The sequence below is a fragment of the Giraffa tippelskirchi genome, chromosome 6 (genome assembly GCF_054371585.1).
Source record: "Giraffa tippelskirchi isolate mGirTip1 chromosome 6, T2T-mGirTip1v1.2.pri, whole genome shotgun sequence".
Taxonomy (NCBI): Eukaryota; Metazoa; Chordata; class Mammalia; order Artiodactyla; family Giraffidae; genus Giraffa; species Giraffa tippelskirchi.
Genome location: NC_137280.1, coordinates 47,887,963 through 47,907,568, shown reverse-complemented (window position 1 = coordinate 47,907,568; position 19,606 = coordinate 47,887,963). Strand labels below are relative to the sequence as shown.

At 43.3% G+C, this 19,606-nt stretch overlaps 2 protein-coding genes and 1 long non-coding RNA gene across 49 annotated transcripts in view; 1 reads left to right on the top strand and 2 right to left on the bottom strand.

Annotated features, from left to right (window-relative positions):
• MTFR1 (mitochondrial fission regulator 1) overlaps positions 1-4,416 on the top strand; it is a 59,264-nt gene extending 54,848 nt beyond the window's left edge. For 7 of the 32 annotated variants that reach the window (XR_014057323.1, XR_014057324.1, XR_014057322.1 and 4 more), the window contains 4 exons: positions 829-1,096; positions 1,719-1,887; positions 2,667-2,823; positions 4,283-4,416. Coding sequence is in view for 4 of the 32 variants with exons in the window: in XM_081503304.1 (XP_081359430.1) it covers positions 829-1,096; positions 1,719-1,887; positions 2,667-2,735 (506 nt within the window). In the remaining 28 variants the exon portion in view is untranslated. Of the gene's footprint in view, positions 1-828; positions 1,097-1,718; positions 1,888-2,666; positions 4,238-4,282 lie in introns of those variants that run through there. The other 25 variants (XR_014057330.1, XR_014057334.1, XR_014057321.1 and 22 more) reach the window with 7 other exon arrangements.
• On the bottom strand, positions 2,762-4,678 carry LOC145510988 (uncharacterized). Its single transcript, XR_014057356.1, has 3 exons — positions 4,540-4,678; positions 3,160-3,380; positions 2,762-2,992 (listed from the first exon to the last, which is right to left on the bottom strand). It is a non-coding gene; the product is annotated as an uncharacterized LOC145510988 (long non-coding RNA).
• Positions 4,679-11,172: 6,494 nt separating this feature from the next.
• The window catches only part of PDE7A (phosphodiesterase 7A), a 600,339-nt gene continuing 591,905 nt past the window's right edge, over positions 11,173-19,606 (bottom strand). For 8 of the 16 annotated variants that reach the window (XM_081503289.1, XM_081503288.1, XM_081503285.1 and 5 more), the window contains 4 exons: positions 18,341-18,485; positions 17,345-17,441; positions 16,561-16,641; positions 11,173-13,001 (listed from right to left, as the gene is read on the bottom strand). In XM_081503289.1, the coding sequence (XP_081359415.1) occupies positions 12,793-13,001; positions 16,561-16,641; positions 17,345-17,441; positions 18,341-18,485 (532 nt within the window). In that variant the 3' untranslated portion in view covers positions 11,173-12,792. Of the gene's footprint in view, positions 13,002-16,560; positions 16,642-17,327; positions 17,442-18,340; positions 18,486-19,606 lie in introns of all 16 variants that reach the window. The other 8 variants (XM_081503292.1, XM_081503287.1, XM_081503294.1 and 5 more) reach the window with 3 other exon arrangements.

The following is a 19,606-nucleotide window of genomic DNA, read 5'->3' as shown; positions in this document are numbered from 1 at the left end:
TGGTGTTACTTCAGTGAAACCTACAGGTGACTTTTGAAAACCCAAAGTCCTGCCCTTTTCTGTTTAACATATGTTATTGATACATTTCTCTTTGGCTTTACCTCCCTCTTCTGGCAGACTAGGAAAACTGCTATAAATTGTGAGGTCATCTGGGTATTTCTGTTAGATGTTCTATTACAGCCCAACTCCCTCGAATAAACTAATCAATATAGTTCACGCCCAAACAACTCTCTAATCTCCAGTTATGCAGAAAGATGGATTTTTAGGTCCTTATTTTATAACTGCTTTAACTCTTAGTTACTTATTCTTCTGGGGAATTAACTATAATTTTTTTTTCCTCTCAATTTTTTTTCAATAAATCTAAAACTTTTAAACACATTCTGGTCAATTTACATTCTCTAGTTCATGCTTATCGTCTATGTAAATATACTTAAAATGAACCACAGAGGTATCCGATAGTTATTTACTCTAGTACTAAACTGTCAGACTACCTACTGGAGGTAGTTGTGTGTGCAGTCCAGATGCTGTTTCATCTAGAAGTAGCTGCACACTGTGAAGCAGTGAGACCTGAACATTTGATATCACAAAAGCACCCTGTAAAGTTAAATGGAACATTTCCATCTGGAGACTGGGATTACATGATACCGTGACTGAAATTCAGGCATTTAGATTCCAAGCAAGTAACTGAAACTTCCTTTTTACTTGTGACTGAGATTCTTTTTAAGATTACTGCTTTCAGCTATAAAGTCCTTAACATAACTCTACTTTTAAAATATTTTATTTGCCTCTTACCACCAGGATTAAATTGATTTTCCCTCATTTCTGTAGGTGACTTAGAATCCGCCAGGCCTGCTGCCACGGCACCACCCTCGGTCCCGCCAGCGCCCTCGTTGCCGCCCCCTCCTCCGCCACCTCCCCTCCCACCACCGGGGCTCCAGCAGAGCACTTCTGCTATTGATCTGATAAAAGAGCGAAGAGAGAAAAACGCCTCTGCTGGGAAGACCCTGGTCAAGAACAGTCCAAAGAAAACAGACCTGCCCAACATGCTGGAGATCCTAAAGGACATGAACAGTGTGAAACTGCGCTCAGTAAAAAGGTGAGCAGACATCTGCCTTCTCTCCCACTTCCCTTGGATTCTTATGCCTTTTATAAGCAACTACTAAGCTGCTTTGGAGGAGGAAGTGGCAACCCACTCCAGTCTTGCCTGGAAAATCCCACGGACAGAGGAGCCTGGCAGGCTGCAGACCATAGGGTCACAAAGAGTCGGACACGATTGAGCACACACAAACTAAGCTTCTTGAGAACTTTGTTTTATAACATGACTACTGGAATAGCTCTTATGTCCCCAGGAGCTTTTGTATGCAGTTAACGGAGAGATTAGCAGGACTGACACTCACAGGCTACTCTCATTTCTCCCCCATTGCTTCCAAAGCCTTGTTACTGTGCAGTCATTGTTCCCTCTGGCTGTGTTGTCTATCTGCTAAGGTAGGGACCAGGCTTGTGGAGGAGGGAACCCTGCGTGCCTTGAAGGAGCCTGCAGGCTCTGCTCCTTAGAGGAACTGAGGGACTATTCACTGGGTACCTTTTGTGCTGTTTTGTCAAGCCGTAAATCTAGGGCTCCCACCTCCCTGCATCATTGTCTCTATTGGGTGTCTCTGCAGCTAGAGCCATGCTGTCAGCACCACAATGCCTCCTTGATTTCTCTTCACTTCTCTAAGGTCAGAACAAGACACAAAGCCCAAGCCGGCGGATGCTGCTGACCCCGCTGCCCTCATAGCAGAGGCGCTGAAAAAGAAGTTTGCTTATCGGTATCGAAGCGATAGTCAAGGTGAAGCTGAAAAAGGAATCCCAAAGTCTGAATCAGAGGCCACTTCCGAGAGAGTGTTGGTGAGTACTGGGCAGACCTCTCTCCTAGTGCAGCCTGTGGTCCAGTCCACTGCTGCGCAAGACACTCAGCTGGTCGTCTGCAAGATGCAAAAGGATGTGATGTAGGATTTAGTCCTTACAGCCAGCTAGACTGCTTCCCTCTTGATGCTCTTCTGTAAGTAAAAGCTAACCCTAGGTATCTCCTATGTTCAATTTTCCATGCTGTTTGTTTATATTTAAGCACAATGAAGTGAAATTCATTACAGTAAAACTTACATCTAAGGACAGTGTAAATGTTGTGATGTAGAAAGGAAAGGTCATTCTCTTAGGGCACCTATGAAAGTCTTGTGAAGGGGAAAGAGATCTGACCAGGGCCTTGGAGGCTGTGGGCCCTGCCAGAGGTGGAGACTGAGCAGATTTCATGGAAGCTCTTAAGTACTAATTTAGACCTTCCCTTTCCTCAAGTTACTGTCACTGGGGAGATGTGTTTATCTATCCCAGAGAGGTAGATATCTTAGAAATTCTAGCATCTTTGAAACTCTGTATCCTTCTTTTATTAAAAGAAGTAAAATTGGACTAAGGTAGGGTCTTGCAATGATGACTACAGTTTGATTGATAGGGAGTAATTTTGCTGTCTTTCTCACTGATGATATATTATGTTTGTAACAACCTGTCGATTCATAACGGTTTTAATACTATCGAGCTGCTTGGTTTTTCATGAACATACCTTGTGGTCTATGGTTGGGAGGGGGGCTATCATTGCTGTTACATGAACCCGTATCTTTTTGTTTTTTTTCTAGTTTGGTCCACACATGTTGAAGTCTACTGGAAAAATGAAGGCTTTAATTGAAAATGCTTCAACTTCCTAATCGACAAAGAGCTGAGAAAGACTATCTGAAGTTCAGCTGTTGGTTTATTAGGGCTGTTCGGCTAGTAGATATCAACACTGTTTCTTTGGTAAATACCTGAATTTAGTGGTCTTTTAGGTCTCATTAGAGGATGATGCTATAACAAAAGCACTCTGAGTTTGTTTGCTTTTAAGAGAAGGTCAGTTCTGAAGTTTTCCATAGCATATGTACATTACAGCATGTTTTTAATATGTAGCCAAGATGTTTAGGTTTCCAGTCTGGAAAACAATTACATAGATTTCAGAACGAAGGACATTTTATAGATGTGAGTTTTTAATTAACACTAATTTATCTGTACATATATTTTATGTGCATGTATTTGGATATACAACAGGACATAAAATTTAGCAATGGCAGTGACAAATCTGCTGGTAATTGTTCCTACCCAGTGATGGAGCAGCTGGTATATCCAAGTTGTTGGAGTGAAATGTTCAAGTTTGGAATTTCTTCTTGCCTTGAACAGAACTTTTAGATTCTCTCTCACGTTTTCTTGGAGATGGAGTTTGAGTAGGAACCAGATAATGTCTGCTGCTGAAATTCCGTAACTTTCCTTTAAAGGGAAGTCAAGGATCATGAAAACTGTTTCCACCTCAGTGCCGTACAGTTCTGAGGAAGAAAATGTAGTTTTCAACAGTGAGCAATCAAACTATTGAATTAAATCTCTTTTAAAGTAAAAAGTAGAATGTACCATCTTTTTCTTTCAGTTTAATAAAATGGCATATCAGAAGATGACGTGTTGCTAAGTTAACACTTCCGGAAATGTCAGCATAATGGAGTTAAAAATTTTTTCTAATACTGGTCAAAATAGTAGCTTCATAATGAAACATTGAATAGGCGACAGAATTTCCTGTAAGTTGCTTATCATCTGTCAGACTGCTGTTCTGCTGAGTTCCACTGTGTAGCAACATAACCTGTAGGTGCTGTCAGGAAGTGGAGAACCGCCTTTCTCATCTAGGACTTCTAAGGAAGTCATCATTTCTAAATGCTTCATGTATCTTCATGATTTTCTATATTTCTGTTAAACTCAGCTATAGTTAATGCCAGAATCTCCTACTATGAGTAAGTAGTTGGACTTATTATTTAAATCTACTGGGAAAATTCCACTTCCCAGGGCGATTAGGACATATAAAGAAGATACATTCACTTTTAAGTTATTGAAACAATGTGCAATGTTCTAAATGATAGCAGCTAATACTAGTTGAGGTAATTTTCATGGTTTGGCTTTTAGCTTAAATTTGAACTGTGGCTTAATTTTACACATGTTGTTGACATACATTGTTTCTAATTGTTTTCTATGGTTTAAAAATTCTGTCTTTAAAATAAATTCAGGAAATTCACCTGATATAAATATTTCTTAGGAGGTCAAAATAAGTATATTTGTATCAATAATTGAATTTTTAAGCCAGTGCTCCAAAATAAGGAAGTTACTGTTTTGAAATAAAGCAACTTTTCTTTTCCTTGGACCATCATGCCTATACTATATAAATGTTTTTTTTTTTCTTCCACAGCAGGCAACATTCTTCTGTGTTTACATGCAGCTTTAGAATAATTTGCTTTCTGCATTTTCCAAGTGGAAATATACTGCTTAAAAATGTGTCACCTTTTTCATTCAGCTTCAGCATTAAAAGAGAAAGGTGTGTGAGTTTCTTCTGGGTTCTTGAGCCTAGAACCCACCTCTGGGACTAGTGACAGCTCTTTTTCCACCTCCCCTAGAACATACTGCTATCTCTGCCTCAACAGCAAAAAGAACTGACCAACAACTCACCTAAGCGTGGGTAGGAACCCGAAACAGCTGGGAAAGAATCAAGGCTCAAACCTTTAGTTTCTGATTCCACATTTTGTGACCCCTGGTCAAACGCAAGCTTCTCTCCGTACTTAAAATCTGTAAAATGTAAATACAGGTACTATATTTATACTGAAAGAAGTCCACGTATATGTGGACCCACGCAGTTTAAACCCGTGTTCAAGGGTCGACTGTATACATAATGTGAGTCAAAGAGCACTGGACTTGGGAGTTAAAACACGATATGTATATGTGATCCTGGCCCAGGCACATTTTTGTTTTTAAAATGGGAATAATGCTCAGTTCAGGAAATTATGAGAATTAAAAGCAGCATTCTGAACACATTCTATGAATAGCGGAGTACTAAGTAAGTTCTTACCTTATTTTATACAACAGACAGTTCCCAGCAGACAGTTTTCTCCTAGGAGACAAGGTCCCTGTGTGCGGGCCAGGGTGGAGGAGTAGGTCTCAGTCTTCAGTTCTGGTTGTCTGCCCAGCCGCAGGCCCTTCTGCAGAAGCATCTTGGTGGGGAAGGAAGAAAACACGAGGTAATGACTACTGGAAACACATAGCTGGAAAAACCATCCTCTAGTAACTTCTCTGAAAAGAGAAGTTCTCTCTGTGGACTAGATCTGGCAGATAAAAGTTTAAACTTTTAGGTGTGAACCCAGTAGCAGCAGCTCTGGGATCGCCAGGCAGGAGGAGGCACTTGGTTTTAGCCAGTTATCATTGTTACTGCCTGTTACCGTCAGTCTTCCCCATGACCTTCAGCCTCTCCTGAGTCCTCTCTCCTCTTCTCATCTTCCACTGAGCCTGTTTTCTTAACATTCTTTTTAGTTTTTCCTTATCAATCTTGTAAGCAGGCTAGTTCTTCACTGATAACAGAGCAATCACTTGAGGATAAGAAATAAAAACTATACCTAAGGAAGGATCCAGAAATCTTAGATATTTCCCTCTGAGACTGCTGTCCTTAGTCTGGTTTGTAAGGACTGGATAACCTTACTGTTCCTCTAGCTGGAGCTTCTCAGATGTCCTTTCCCTGGGAGGTTCTCCAGCCTCTTTGAAAGGTCAGAGAGCTCCTTCTGCAAAGCTGAGAGAGTAACATGGGAGGAATTTAGACGTGATCAGGAAGGAAATTAAGATGATCCATATAGTGCCTCCCATTCCATCCCAAACATCCGTGGCTGCTACAGGGCAGTCCCGTCCCTCCCAGCTGCTCTCTTCGAAAGACACCCTTCACAACAGCGATTTTACCAGAGGTATTAACAGCCTTCCACTCACGTGGCTTAGGAGCCGTCCCTCTCCATTGGCCAGCCTCGCCCACTACCAGAAGACGAGAGACGGTGGGAAAGCAGGTGAGAAGCAAGTGCGGTGGCGCGTTGCTGTGTAACCTGGTGTTCACAGTGAGGGCGGGCAGCACGCGAGACGGTCGCCTCTGTAACCTCAACCCAGAGCAGACGGCCCTCTGCAAGGGGAGCACCTGCTAAGGCAGAGGCTGGTCTGGGGCCCAGGATCAGCCTTCCTGAGTTGGTCCAGGTTGTCCCTCAGGAATCTGAACAGGAAACCTGGAGAGAGGGGGATGCGTTCGGTACTCAGAGCTCAAGTAAGCAGGTCACAAGGAACAGCTGTACCCGTGAGGAGTTTATACAAAACACGATGAGGAAATGAACAAGGACAGTGACTCAGCCTGAACTATGCGTCAGTACACTTTTTAAGAGACACACATTTTACAGGTTAGGAAGCCACTCAAAAGATGAGGTGACAGAAGACTAACCCTAGTCTGTCCAGCCATAAAGACAACGCTTTCAGAATGTTTACTGCCTTTCCAAGCAGACACTCCAAGGTAGAGAAGAGGCTGGAAGAGAAGCAGGTGCAGCAAAAAGCTACATTTAAAGTGATTAGTCTGTCTCATGAACACAAATCATCAGTATAAAGCTCCAGTTAACCCAGTGACCTGAGACTGTTCCCTACAATAGAAAAAGTTAACCCCTGTCCTGTGAAGATTCTTAGATGGAAATTTTAAAATTCTGCAAATGTTCAGCTAGAAATTTTATCACATTCTTTTATGATACTTTCTTCAAAAGATAAAAAGCACCTTGGGATATCATGTACCCTCCTGATTCTCTATAGCAGGGTCCCCAACCTCCAGGGTCTAATACCTGATGATCCGAGGTAGAGCTGATGTAACAATAATAAAGTGCACAGTAAATGTTATGCTCTTGAATCATCCTGAAACCACTTCACCACCACCAACCACGGTCCACGGAAAAACTGTCTTCCATGAAACCAGTCCCTGGTGCCAAAAAGGCTGGGGACCACTGCTTTATGGCCCAACAATAAAGAAACACTTCAAACTTACGCTCAAAAATCTCAAATAATGCATAGCTTAAACAAATTTAATACAAGATGCACTTTCATCACAAGACTATTGATGGGACTGGTAAAATCTGCAATAGACGAGTAAGTTTGCTGTGCTTCAGTTTTAAATTAGAGCTAAAAAGAATCTAATATTAAAAATGGGTGTTTCTCATGAAAAGATGCTCAACATCACTCATTAGAGAAATGCAAATCAAAACCACAATGAGGTACTATCTCACGCCAGTCAGAATGGCTGCTATCCAAAAGTCTACAAGCAATAAATGCTGGAGAGGGTGTGGAGAAAAGGGAACCCTCTTACACTGTTGGTGGGATTGCAAACTAGTACAGCCACTGTGGAGAACAGTGGGGAGATTACTTAAAAAAGTGGGAATAGAACTGCCATATGACCCAGCAATCCCACTGCTGGGCATACACACCAAGGAAACCAGAATTGAAAGAGACACGGGTACCCCAGTGTTCATCGCAGCACTGTTTACAATAGCCAGGACATGGAAGCAACCTAGATGTCCATCAGCAGACGAATGGATAAGGAAGCTGTGGTACATATACACAATGGAATATTACTCAGCCATTAAAAAGAATACATTTGAATCAGTTCTACTGAGATGGATGAAACTGGAGCCCATTATACAGAGTGAAGTAAGCCAGAAAGAAAAACACCAATACAGTATACTAATGCATATATAGGGAATTTGATACATGGTAACGATAACCCTATATGCGAGACAGAATAAGAGACACAGATGCATAGAACAGTCTCATGGACTCTGAGGGAGAAGGTGAGGGTGGGACGTTCTGAGAGAATAGCATCGAAACATGTATATTATCATATGTGAAACAGAACACCATTCCAGGTTCAATGCATGAGACAAATGCTCAGGGCTGGGGTGATGGGGTGACCCAGAGGGATGGGATGGGGAGGGAGGTGGGAGGGGGGTTCAGGATGGGGAACACATGTAAACCCATGGCTGATTCATGTCAATGTATGGCAAAAACCACTACAATATTGTAATTAGCCCCCAACTAAAATAAATAAATTTATTAAAATAAATAAATAAAACCAAAAATGGGTGCTTCTCTTTCCCCTACAACCTACCAGACTTTAAAATAGGTTCAGAACAATTTAACGCAGCTATGAAAGTAAAAAGAAAAGATACTGTGATAAAAGCTAGAATTTTACTAAAAGTATCATACTGAACATCTAAGATGTATTTTAGAATCAAATTTGAAAACTAATTTTACCAATCATGGCTGTTAATAACATTCAGTAATTACTAGAAATGGTATCATTTTCATTATTACCCAATGAAATCATTCATTTCGTACAAGATAGAAACCTGCCATGTCATACAACAGATGCTTTCCACACACTGTCAGCCAAACATTCTGAGAACAGGGACCATGGTCTGTCACTTTTAATGCCTTTAGTACATCCAGTGCAGTGCCCAGCACACAAGAGGAACTCGGGTGCTGTGACCACAGACTGCAGCATAGACTAGTGTCAACAAAACTGCTCATAATGATAGACTGATAGCTAAAAAGGAAACACGATACCAAGTTATTAATAGTCATTTGTTCAACATTCATTGATGGCACAGTTTATGCCAGTCAGTCCTATGCTGAGCACATGACTGACTCATCAGAAAAGACCCTGATGCTAGGAAAGACTGAGGGCAGGAGGAGAAGGGGATGACAGAGGATGAGATGGTTGGATGGCATCACCAACTCGATGGACATGAGTTTGAAGAAGCTCCGGGCATTGGTGATGGACAGGGAAGCCTGGAGTGCTGCAGTGCATGGGGTCACAGAGTCAGACACGACTGAGCCACTGAACTAATGCTGAGCCAAGAGACAAGAAGATGGAGGAGACAGCTGTGTGCACCTGGCAGTCCACTCCCAAGCAGTGTTCACCCCCCACTGGAGACCGTAGACCACTGGGGGCCTTCCAGAAGACACAAATTTGCCTTCAAATCCTTAGCCAACAAGGAATGGCTCAGGCTAAGTCCTGCACATATCTGGACAACTATGTGTTTCAAATATATGCTGATAGCATGGTGATTAATGTCACATTTATTTAAAAAATTACTGAAAGCGTATTAGCCATACTGTCCCAAGAAGGAGATATTAACTGGGAAAAGATTTCAACAAAATATTTACACGTTAAAAAAAAAGAACACATGAAAACACTGAACCTCTGATGTGAAAATTAAAAAAAAATTGAAACCCTTAAGAGTCAAGAATGCTTTTTGGAAAGAGAGGCCATTGCAGGACTCTTGAAAGAGTTACTAGAACCTCTAACCTGTACCTAAAGTACAAATATATTCCCCAGGCAACGTATGGCAAAAACCACTACAGTACTGTAAAGTAATTAGCCTCCACTTAAATAAAAAAAAAGTCTTACTTTTATATTAAGAATCATTATAAACCACCACATTGACAGAGTACAAGTACTGACCAAGAACTAGCTTGTTTCGTTTTGTTAAGCTAAGGCTTACCAAAATGTTCTGAGGACCTTGAGCCTATAGCAGAGGTGCTGCCCCAGCACTAAAGGTTGCCCCAGGGCCCCAGCAAGCTGCTACAATGCTCGACAATTCTTTGAAGTTTCCCATTTTATCTTAAAAATTCATATGAACTTTGCATTCTCTTCCATAACACTTAAAAATGTGATCTTCTAAATTGTTTCCTCAAGTTTTCTGAATTATTACACTGTTTCCTCAAATTTTTCTAGAAAAATAAATGTTCAAAGAATACACAGGTACTATGAAGCAGGGCTATCGACGCTCTCCCCACATACATGTAACAACACCTATCTTTGCCCTGGGTTTACTTACCTGTAGGCAGGAAACGGGAGCACACTCAGGTGTCGCCCCCTCGAGAATGGAAATAAGATATTCCTCTGAATATCAAACACAAGTCAAAGAAAAAGAAGCAAGCATAGCCTGGCAGGTGGAGCCCAGGCAGCCTCAGCTGATGTAAGGCTGAGGGTCTGACGTACCTACTAGACGTGCCAGTCAAGCAGGTGTGGAGACGCCGCTCCTGGCATTCAGTCTCTAGCCTCGTCCAGGGGAACCATGGTCCACCCAAGCACAAGCATCAGTAGGCACTTCCTTGTAGGATGCGTGAGGGACCTTGCTTCCCTGGCTCAGAATCCATGCTCAAGTAACCCGCTGATTGTAATTTAGCTTCCCAAGGAGATCTGCCTAAAATGAGAGAATGATTGACAGTTACATTTCTCATTGTAAATTAAACTACTAATGGGAAAAAATCAGTTTCTGTGTTTGGTTACAGTGTTTGGCATGAGACAGTTCTGCTCTCCACGTGCTGACATACTAGGTCTGTGAGTCACAAGTTTGCTCATCTCACGGGGTGTGTCAGATTCACCTCCATCAGACTTCAGCACCCAGCGGTCCAGTGTGGTGGCCATGAGCCACACGTGGAGACTGGGCACCTGAGACACGGCTGGCCCAAACTGAGATGTGCTGTAAGCGTCAAGTACATGCCAGATTTCAAAGACTTGATAACAGAGAAAAGAATGTAAAACATCTCAATAGTCATAAAACATCTCAATAGTCACTTTTTTATAATGGCTACGTATTTTTTTTTTTCCTCTTTTGTTTTGTGGCTACATATCTAAATGATAGAATATTCTGGACATGCTGGAATAAATTTCACTTTTAAAAATGTAATTACTCCATAATTGACAATCACCTACTTGGCTCATGCTGTATTTCTACTGGTCCTCACTCTTCTATGCAAATGATGACAGTACCTTTGTGTTCAAAGTTTACACTTATCCCTTCCAATGAAACGGACTTGGGGAGACCAAAGAGAGGCCCAGTGGTGCGTTTTTTACACTGAAACCAGTCAACCAGAATCAAGTGGCCATTTCCTATTACTTAACTTCAAAAAGGCCAACACAAGTGGTATTTTGGTTCCTGCACGAGGGCCTGAGGTTCCCACTGTGGGAACAAAGGGCTGTAGAGACCAGAGACTGGGCTAAGAGCTGACTTCTCTGGGCTGTTAGGACTCAGCCATCTATGCCCCGGGCCTCAGCATCTCACCTGTAAGGTGCAGGTGACAGGTGAGCCCACAGGATGATGCCTGCACCCAGCAACACCTGAGCAAGTGTCCTGCGAGCCAGTGCTAGAATCGAGAAGTGGACGCTTCATTTTCCTGGTAACTTTGCCTTATCCTTTCCCACAGACTGACTTATGAGGTAAATATCAAAGATAAAAATGTGAAAAGATAGGTTTTATTCATCAAAAGTGAACAGCAACAGGCACATATTAAAATGAGTCTGGCAAAGCCTTTTACAAATGGCTTTACACTCAAGCTTTCTCCCAAGAAAATGGCTGTTGCAACAAACTGTAAACATAATTAATAAACAGTCTTTTACAGTAACAAGGGAAATACAATTGAACTAAAAGAAAGCACCAGTTTCTCTTAAAACTAGATTACAGTTGTGCTTACTATACATAAAACAATTTAAAACAAATTACAAAAGTGGAATGTTTGTTAAATTTAAAATTAGTCCTTAGATTTTTTTTTTTGTCCTAGAAAACATCTGTTCACATCAAAAGGCCCGTCGAAGGGGAACATTTCGTCAAAGGGAGGGATGAGAAAACAATGCACTTTTTTTCAAATCAAAACAAGAAGTTTGGTCACTTAGCTTGGTGCATAGTTAAGGCATCTGGCGTCTAGAGCCATCTCTCACGGCCGACCTCCCTTCCCCTCCCACGTGTGGCTGCTCACTACGTCACATTCTACAATAATAAATAAAAGCCAACATCTCCGATCCTTGCCACGTGGATAAATAGAACACATGCACAGTCACACATGCACGAGTGTGCCCCAAACACACATCCACACACACACAACATACCTCTCACTCCCTGCAGTGAGAGGGACTTTAGTACCCTTGCTCTGAAGGACACACTGGCCCATCCCACTTTATTTCAGATTGGCAATACCCTGAGCTGATTATGGTGTTTTAAACATTCCACCTTTTTTTTTTCTTGCATGTGCAGGTCAAGTGTACAGTAGTGAAAACAACATGCAATGTCTTCACCGCGGAATCATAATACAGCTAGGACACTGGGGTTCTGTCCCACCCGCCCCAAATTAAAAACGAAAGAGTTAAAAAAAAATTGCATTGCCAAACAGCACTGGAGTGAAAGCTCGGCGGCACTCTATGATAAATGCTCAGTTTCCAGTGCACGAAATAAAACCAGAGCAAATGGGAGGCTTTGGTGGCATCCGAAGAAAAAAAAGGCAGACTAGGGGAGGCGGGGAAAGAGCTGCAGTTTTAGGTTTGATCTTCAGAATTCTTAGTGGTTCCTTCACAATCATGCTCCAAGGCAAATTGAGAACCATATTTCAAGAGTTGGTTTGTAAACATTGAGTCCTGCCAGAGGTGCAGACACTGGGCACTTCACATTTCCATTTTCTCCGAGAGAATCAGTGGAAGGTACAGATACACACTGTTTGCATCAGGCTGGATAAATTCCGACGATTTCTGCTGAAGGCTTCAGTTCAAGCTTCACGATGATGCTTTGAAGAGCACACGGGTTACCGCAATACTTCCTGCAAAAACTTCCTCGCTTATTCCCTCCGTTTTGCTCCTGCCAGGCGCTGCCTCTTCAAGGTCTCCCACGAAAAGCCAAATGCATATTGCTGTAGGTTCGGGTCTTGTCATTAACAAGTGGGTTCAAATGATCCAACAGAGGAAATCTTGGAAATAAATAATGCTGGCATCATTCATTTCCCTTGGCAGTCAAGAGTAATTTCTCTCACCTCAAGACCCCATTTCACATTTCTAACAACCTCTAGGAGGCATCTGTCCACTGGTTCTGGGGGTTAGGATAACCGGTTTTCCTGAGGTAATAACTGTGAGCTCAACTCCTCGAACGCAGCCTCAGTGTCCTCGCTGCTGGACTGTTCCCTCTGCAGCCCCTTCCAGCTGGCTTTGTTCAGCCCCACGTGTCCGAGCATTGTCTGGGACAGCCTGGTATTGGAGAACCGGGCCCATTCCGTGAACAGAGGCTCCACGAGATAGGTCATAAAACCTGAGAAAACAAGGAGAAAAGGCCTGTGTGTTCTGAAACTTTCAAATGTCGATACAGCGTTTACTCTCTTAAGTCCTATTCCAGTACTACCTAACTCTATTCCAGTACTACCTAACTCTTATTTTTCAAGACGTGTGTGAAAATTTACATACCTTCTCGAAGAATCTATGTAAGCAACGTAATGAAACTTGAAGTGAAGGTGAGCTGACAAATGCAGCACATCTCTTCTGATGATTCCTCTCAGCTGCACCAACCACATCCTTCTATTAATGTTTCAGCAAAACCATGGTGGCCCTGCAACAGGGCTCAGCGGGTCCGAGGGCTGATTCCCACAAGACCGCTAGAGCTAAGGGGAGGGTTTCCCGGGCTGTGGGTGACGAGACCGGAACCGAGGTGCAGCAGCTCTACCATCAGTGGGGGGTGATCATCACCCCTGGTCATGAGCACAGGGGGGCTTCTATGTATTGATACCTCAGAATTTATAAAGCAAAAACTCACGACACCATGGCTTCCCTGGTGGCCTGGTGATAAACAATCTGCCTGCCAATGCAGGAGACCTAGGTTGGGAAGATCCCCTGAAGGAAGAGATGGCAACCTGCTCCAGTATCCTTGCCTGGGAAATCCCATGGACAGAGGAGCCTGGCATGTTACAGTCCATGGGGTCACAAAGAGTCAGACACTACTTAGCAACTAAACAACAACATGACACCAAGTACGAGTCTAAGAAGAACAAGGATTAATTTAAACCATTACTAAAGTGAACACTGGAAGTGTACCAGGGCCTACTTTATGGACAGTTCATACAACCGATCTCCCTTAATTCAGAGTCAGAAAAGGAAAGGCGATTGCAGGACAGTCTGCATCTCTGGGTCACACAGTACTCGAGCCCACACTGTATCTGACTTAATACTACTACACAGTATCTTACACAGGGTGAAAGAAGCCTCCTAGGAAACACCTTAATAATCAAATCATATATATTAGGAGAAATATATAACATATATATTAGGAGAAATACAAAATCATCTTCCTAAACTTTTGATCAAGGACAGGAAAATATACATTCAAATTCTGTCACTGTTAACAGTTTTAAATTTTTCTTCATCTCTGAAACTTTCTTCTCAGGGAAGGACTCTATGGACCACAAACTACACATGGTCCACTTAGCCAACAACAAGAAAATCTCACTGCTGGGAATTCCCTGATGGTCCGTGCTCCCAATGCAGGGGGCCTGGCTTCGAGCCCGGTCAGGGCACTAGATCCCGCATGCCACAACCCAGAGCTTGCATGTTGCAAGTAAAGATCCCACATGTTGTAATGAAGACTAAAGATCCTACAATTAAGACCTGGTGCAGCCAAATATTTTTTAAATGTCATGGAAATAAAGCAGTTAGCACGCACTACTTTTAATCAGAAAAGTCATATATGGTCTGATGGTTGAATTTTTAAGTGCACCAATTCTGGTCTCTGAAGTAGCAGTGACGATACTGGAAACATGGCTTTCTTCCGTGTCTCCCATCTCCTCCACACGTTAACTGAGAACCTACTCTATGCCAGGCACTGCTTTGGGCTGGCCAGGGCTCAGCAGTGAACAGTCGAGATGTGCCTGCCACGGGGAATGTTCTGGTGAGGAGAGAGAGGACACGAGAAAAACGTCACTACTGTGGTGAGAGAGAGAGCATTTCAGCCTCTGGCAGCAGCCCCCTCATACCCCCGGTCAGGTTGAAACTGCGCTGGGAGCCCCAGTGCCGTTTCTAGGTGCCGTAGTCAGGTCATGAGCAGCCGGGGTCTTGGACCCTAATGTAGGACCTTATTACCACTGGTTTCACAGGATCCATTTTCTTTTTTAAAAATGGAATAGTATTCAGCCTTTAAATTTTTTTTTTAAAAAAACAACATTTATTTGTGGCTGTGCTGGGTCTTCATTGCTGTACAGGCTTTTCTTTAGTTGTGGTGTGCGGGCTTCTCATTGCAGTGGCTTCTCCTGTTGCACTGGCAGGCGGATTCTTAACCACTGGAAGGCCTGGATCCCTGTTCTTTGATTTTCCCACTGTTCCAACCGGCTGAGAGTATCTGCATCCTGTTTCTCCCATCCAACAGACTAGCTGTCTCTCCAGGCTCTCTGTTCCCTGGGATTCTCTGCGGTCTTAAGCACTTGGTAACAGCACCCAGGCTGGGGCCACAGACACAGCCAGGAGGCCCTCTGGACTCATGAGCAGTCCAACCACTTGTGAATCCACTTAATTGTCCCTGTCTACGTGCCCCTCTCTCTGCTCGTCCCAGACATCACAGGGCGCCGTGTCACGTGCCTCACTCTCACCCAAGACACAACAGACCCAGGGCTCCTATCACAGAAGAAAACTATCGACTCAACATGATTTCTGCTCACTGACCACACGCTGGCTCCAGGTAACTGCTGCTTAGCACAGTTTTATTCTAACAGCTCCCTAACTTACCCTAGGAGGAGAATCTTTCCAAGTCCCACTTTCCCTTAGGATTTGAGGTCACAAAGACCAACACCTGCTAACTGTATAAACTGGGCAAACTGGAAGAAGAGGAGCCCAGCAGCACTTGTCTTGGGTGGCTGTGAATCAGGAGCTGCCCAACCACTTGTGAGTCCACTTAACTGTCTCAGGACAGCCCACGTGCCTGGGACTCCTGCCTTCACACAGTTGTGGCTGTGCCGAGCCCAGTGGGGTCCCAAGTTGCTGTAGGTAAACGAGAGGGAGGATGCTAGGGAGGCAACTTGAGGCCAGGTTACAGGGGCCTGTGCGCAGTGCTGCAGAGTCAGCTTCAACCAGCAGGTGGCGCTGAAGAGCCCGAGGTCGCGAGTGTTCACTGACAATCGGGTCTAGTGGTTCTAGAATGACAGATTTTTTGGGGGTGGGGGTGGGGGGAGTGCTGCACTGGATCTTCATTGCTGTGCACGGGCTTTTCTCTAGTTGCAGAGAGCAGACGCATGGGCTCTGCTGCCCTGCAGCATGTGGGATCTTCCCGGACCAGGGATCAAACCTGTGTCCCCTACATTGGCAGGCAGATTGTTAACCACTGGACCACCAGGGAAGTTCCTATTCTTTCCATTTTAGAACAGAAAGTTACTGCAACCTGCTCTGTTTCTTTTTTAACTATTTAATTTCCGGCTGTGCTGGGTCTTCTTTGCTGTGCACGGGCTTTCTCTAGTTGTGCTGTGCAGGCTTCTCAGAGCAGTGACTTCGTTGTTGCAGAGCCGGGGTCTAGGCACACAGGCTTTAGTGGTTGTGGCACTTAGGGCTCAGTAGATCTTTCCCAACCAGGGATCACATCTGTATCCCCTGCAGTGGAAGGCAGATTCTTAACCACTGGACCATCTGGGAAGCCCTGCTCTGCTTTTTATCAACTAAAATCAAATGAGACTAAATTGTAAGGGTAAAAAAAAAAATCCAGGAATAAGATCTCTTAAATTATTTAAAAATTAGAAATAAGCATTTTAATACTTATATTTCAGATGTACCGCTCTTCCTGACAAAATTAAAGTCAATGGCATTTTAAAAACCAGTTATATCTGAGTATGTATAGTTACCAATCTGGATGTTGGCAACTGATTCAGTCTGACGATCGCAGAGTGGACTCACACCCAAATGATACTTTTTTTCTATATCTCCTAGAAATTTAAAAAAGAGAAAGAGAATTCTTTATGTGGAATACACCTTATTGGTTAAAAATATAATTAAAGTCTTCATCTTACCTGTAAATTCCTTAGTAAAAATGTAACATACTTAATCCTCATGAGAGGATGCCTTCTAAATTAGTTCTTTTTTAAATTTTAAGTTATTCACACACAGAAAAGGTTGCCAAGCTGATAACCTATTTCAAATGGAGAGGGTGGAAAACTTAACTAGATGTTATCCCAGGATTGTAATTCTGTCACATCACTTTAGTTTAAAACTTAAGATATCTAAAAGGAAGATGCATGGAATGAAGATCTTTATCTTTCTGGCTTTAATTCACAAAACATGTCCTATGGCCACACCCTTCACACAGGACAAGGATGGAGCAAGGGCAGGACAATCTCTCTGTGCAGCAAAACTTCCAAACTTGCTCTATGTCTATTCATGAACGCACACACATCAGATCATTTCAAAAAACAACTGCTGATTTTCAAAACAGGTCCTCAATTTGTGCATTATTGGTTCTACATACATCTATTGTGAACTGTCACTAAAACTATCAGGCACCTACTGCTAGACTCTACAGTTGTCTAGCAGTTATTCTAAGTTATTTTAATTGTCTAAGTTATTTTATTCATGTGATGCTAAAAAATGAAATGAACAGATGATCACTCAATACTCAATACTGTAACTTGCCTTGATGGAAGAATTCCTCTGTTACTTTTTCACTCCACTGCTTGCTTAATTCCCAGGTCCGACATGGGTTACAAATATCGGCACACTTCAAAGCCATCTAGCAAGCAAAATATTGAAACTGTCTTAAGAAAACAAGTAAAACTTCAAATGTACTAAGTTTAAGTATACTCTAATAGTGGAGAAAAGAACACCTTAAAAAAGAAAAAGGAAATGTTGCAACAGGACATCTATCCTTTACACTGAGTTTGGGGCTTTCCTGGTGGCTCAAATGGTAAAGAATCTGCCTCTAATGCAACAGATGCAAGTTCGATCCCTGGGTCAGGAAGATCGCCTGGAGAAAGAAACGGCAACCCACTCCAGTGTTCTTGACTGGAGAATTCCATGGACAGGGGAGCCTGGTGGGCTATTGTCCACGGGGGTGAAAACAGTTGGGTACAACTGAGCAACTTTCACACTGAGTTTATGATACTGTTAGTTATAGCAATCATTTTATAGAGGTGCTGAAAGCCTACTAACCAAATTGAAAACACACTTGATAATCCCAGAGAGCTAACACAAAACTGTATTAATCAGAAAGCTACAAACCAATCAGTCGTTTCTCATTTTTCATATGTGAGGACTTGTTAAAATAAAATGCTGTTTGGGACTTCCCTGGCTATCCAGTGGTTAAGACTCTGTGCTTCCAATGCAAGGGGCACAGGTTCAATTTCTGGTCAGGTAACTAAGATCCCGTGTGCTATGTGGCGCAGCCAAAAAATTAAAAAAAAAAACAAACTGCTACTGTTCTGGGACTGCATCTTGTAAACACTGCTTTTGTTAGAATCTCAAGTGTGAAAAAGACAGAAGTGATGGCCCTTTCCTGGGCAGCCTTCTGTGACGCTTTGCAGACCACAGTTGGCCCTCAAGATTTAACCACTCAGAGAACTTCATGAGAATATTTCATTTTCATTCTAATGATCTGCCCTAGAAATACAATCTTTCTGGGCCTCATTTCACCTGTAAGACCAAATGCCTATGCCTGGCATCTTCCAAATGTAGATCACCCTTGTCCAGATGGGCCCGAAACAAGGATAAGTATTCATTCTGGCGGCTGATGTCTGTGGCCAGTATCAGAGCGCCTATCTGAGCCTCCATCTGTTGTCTGGAAGTAGAGAAACAGAGAAACACAAGGCTTTCAGTTGAATAGCTACTTCTTAATTATTCTTCCCTTAATCTCAATACTCAGAAAGCTTTATTGAGCTCTAAGATATTCTGCCATTCAACTTTTAACCTACCGCAAAACATGGGTTTTAAGGAACGCATTTTAAAAACCTACTAAAATGGTCAAACTAAGACCAGGAGAGCTTGTAGGAAAATACCACTAGGCAAACACTCCGAAAGGAAGGCCTTAAGGTGGAATTATATGCCTTAAAAGAAGGAAGTCTGAGCGGGGCTAAGATGGCGGGGGAATAGGACAGGGAGACCACTCTCTCCCCCACAAATTTATCAAAAGAACATCTGAACGCTGAGCAAACTTCACAAAACTACTTCTGAACGCTGGCAGAGGACGTCAGGCATCCAGAGAAACAGCGCATTATCTTCGAAAGGAGGTAGGAGAAAATATAAAAGATAAAGAGACAAAAGAGTTAGGGACGGAGACCCTTCCCGGTGAGGGAGTCGTAAAAGAGAAGTTTCCAAACACCAGGAAACCCTCTCACCGGCGGGTTTGGGGGAAGATTTTGAATCTCGGAGGGCAACATAACTGGGAGAAAAAATAAATAAAACTCACAGATTACGGGCCTAAAGGCAACTCCCAGCAAAGAACCCCAGACGCTCGCATCCGCCACCAGCAAGTGGGGGCTGAACGGAGAGAAGCGGGCGGCATTGCTTAGGGTAAGGACCGGGCCAAATGCCCTGAGGGCAATCTGCGGGAGCTAACCTGAGATAGTAACCTAAACTGTGGGACAGCCAGAGAGAGAGAACTATCCCGCGAAAAGCCCAAATCTAAGGCACTGCCGGCCCGCTCACAGAACAAAGGACTGAGCGATACCAGAGGAGAGCTAGCCGGCTGCGGACCGCCCCATCCCCCGCCGGACACAGCGGGCAGGCGGGGCCCGCCAGAGCCGAAGAGGGGCAAACTCGGCCCCAAAGAGGGCACCCCCTGCCAAGCTGCAAACAGGCTCCCAGTTTCTAAGCAAAGATTGCCTGAGATCCCGGAGGATTGACAGCTGCCGGGAGGGTCGCAGCCAGAGACCTGCTCCCCAGAACTAACACAAAGCACAC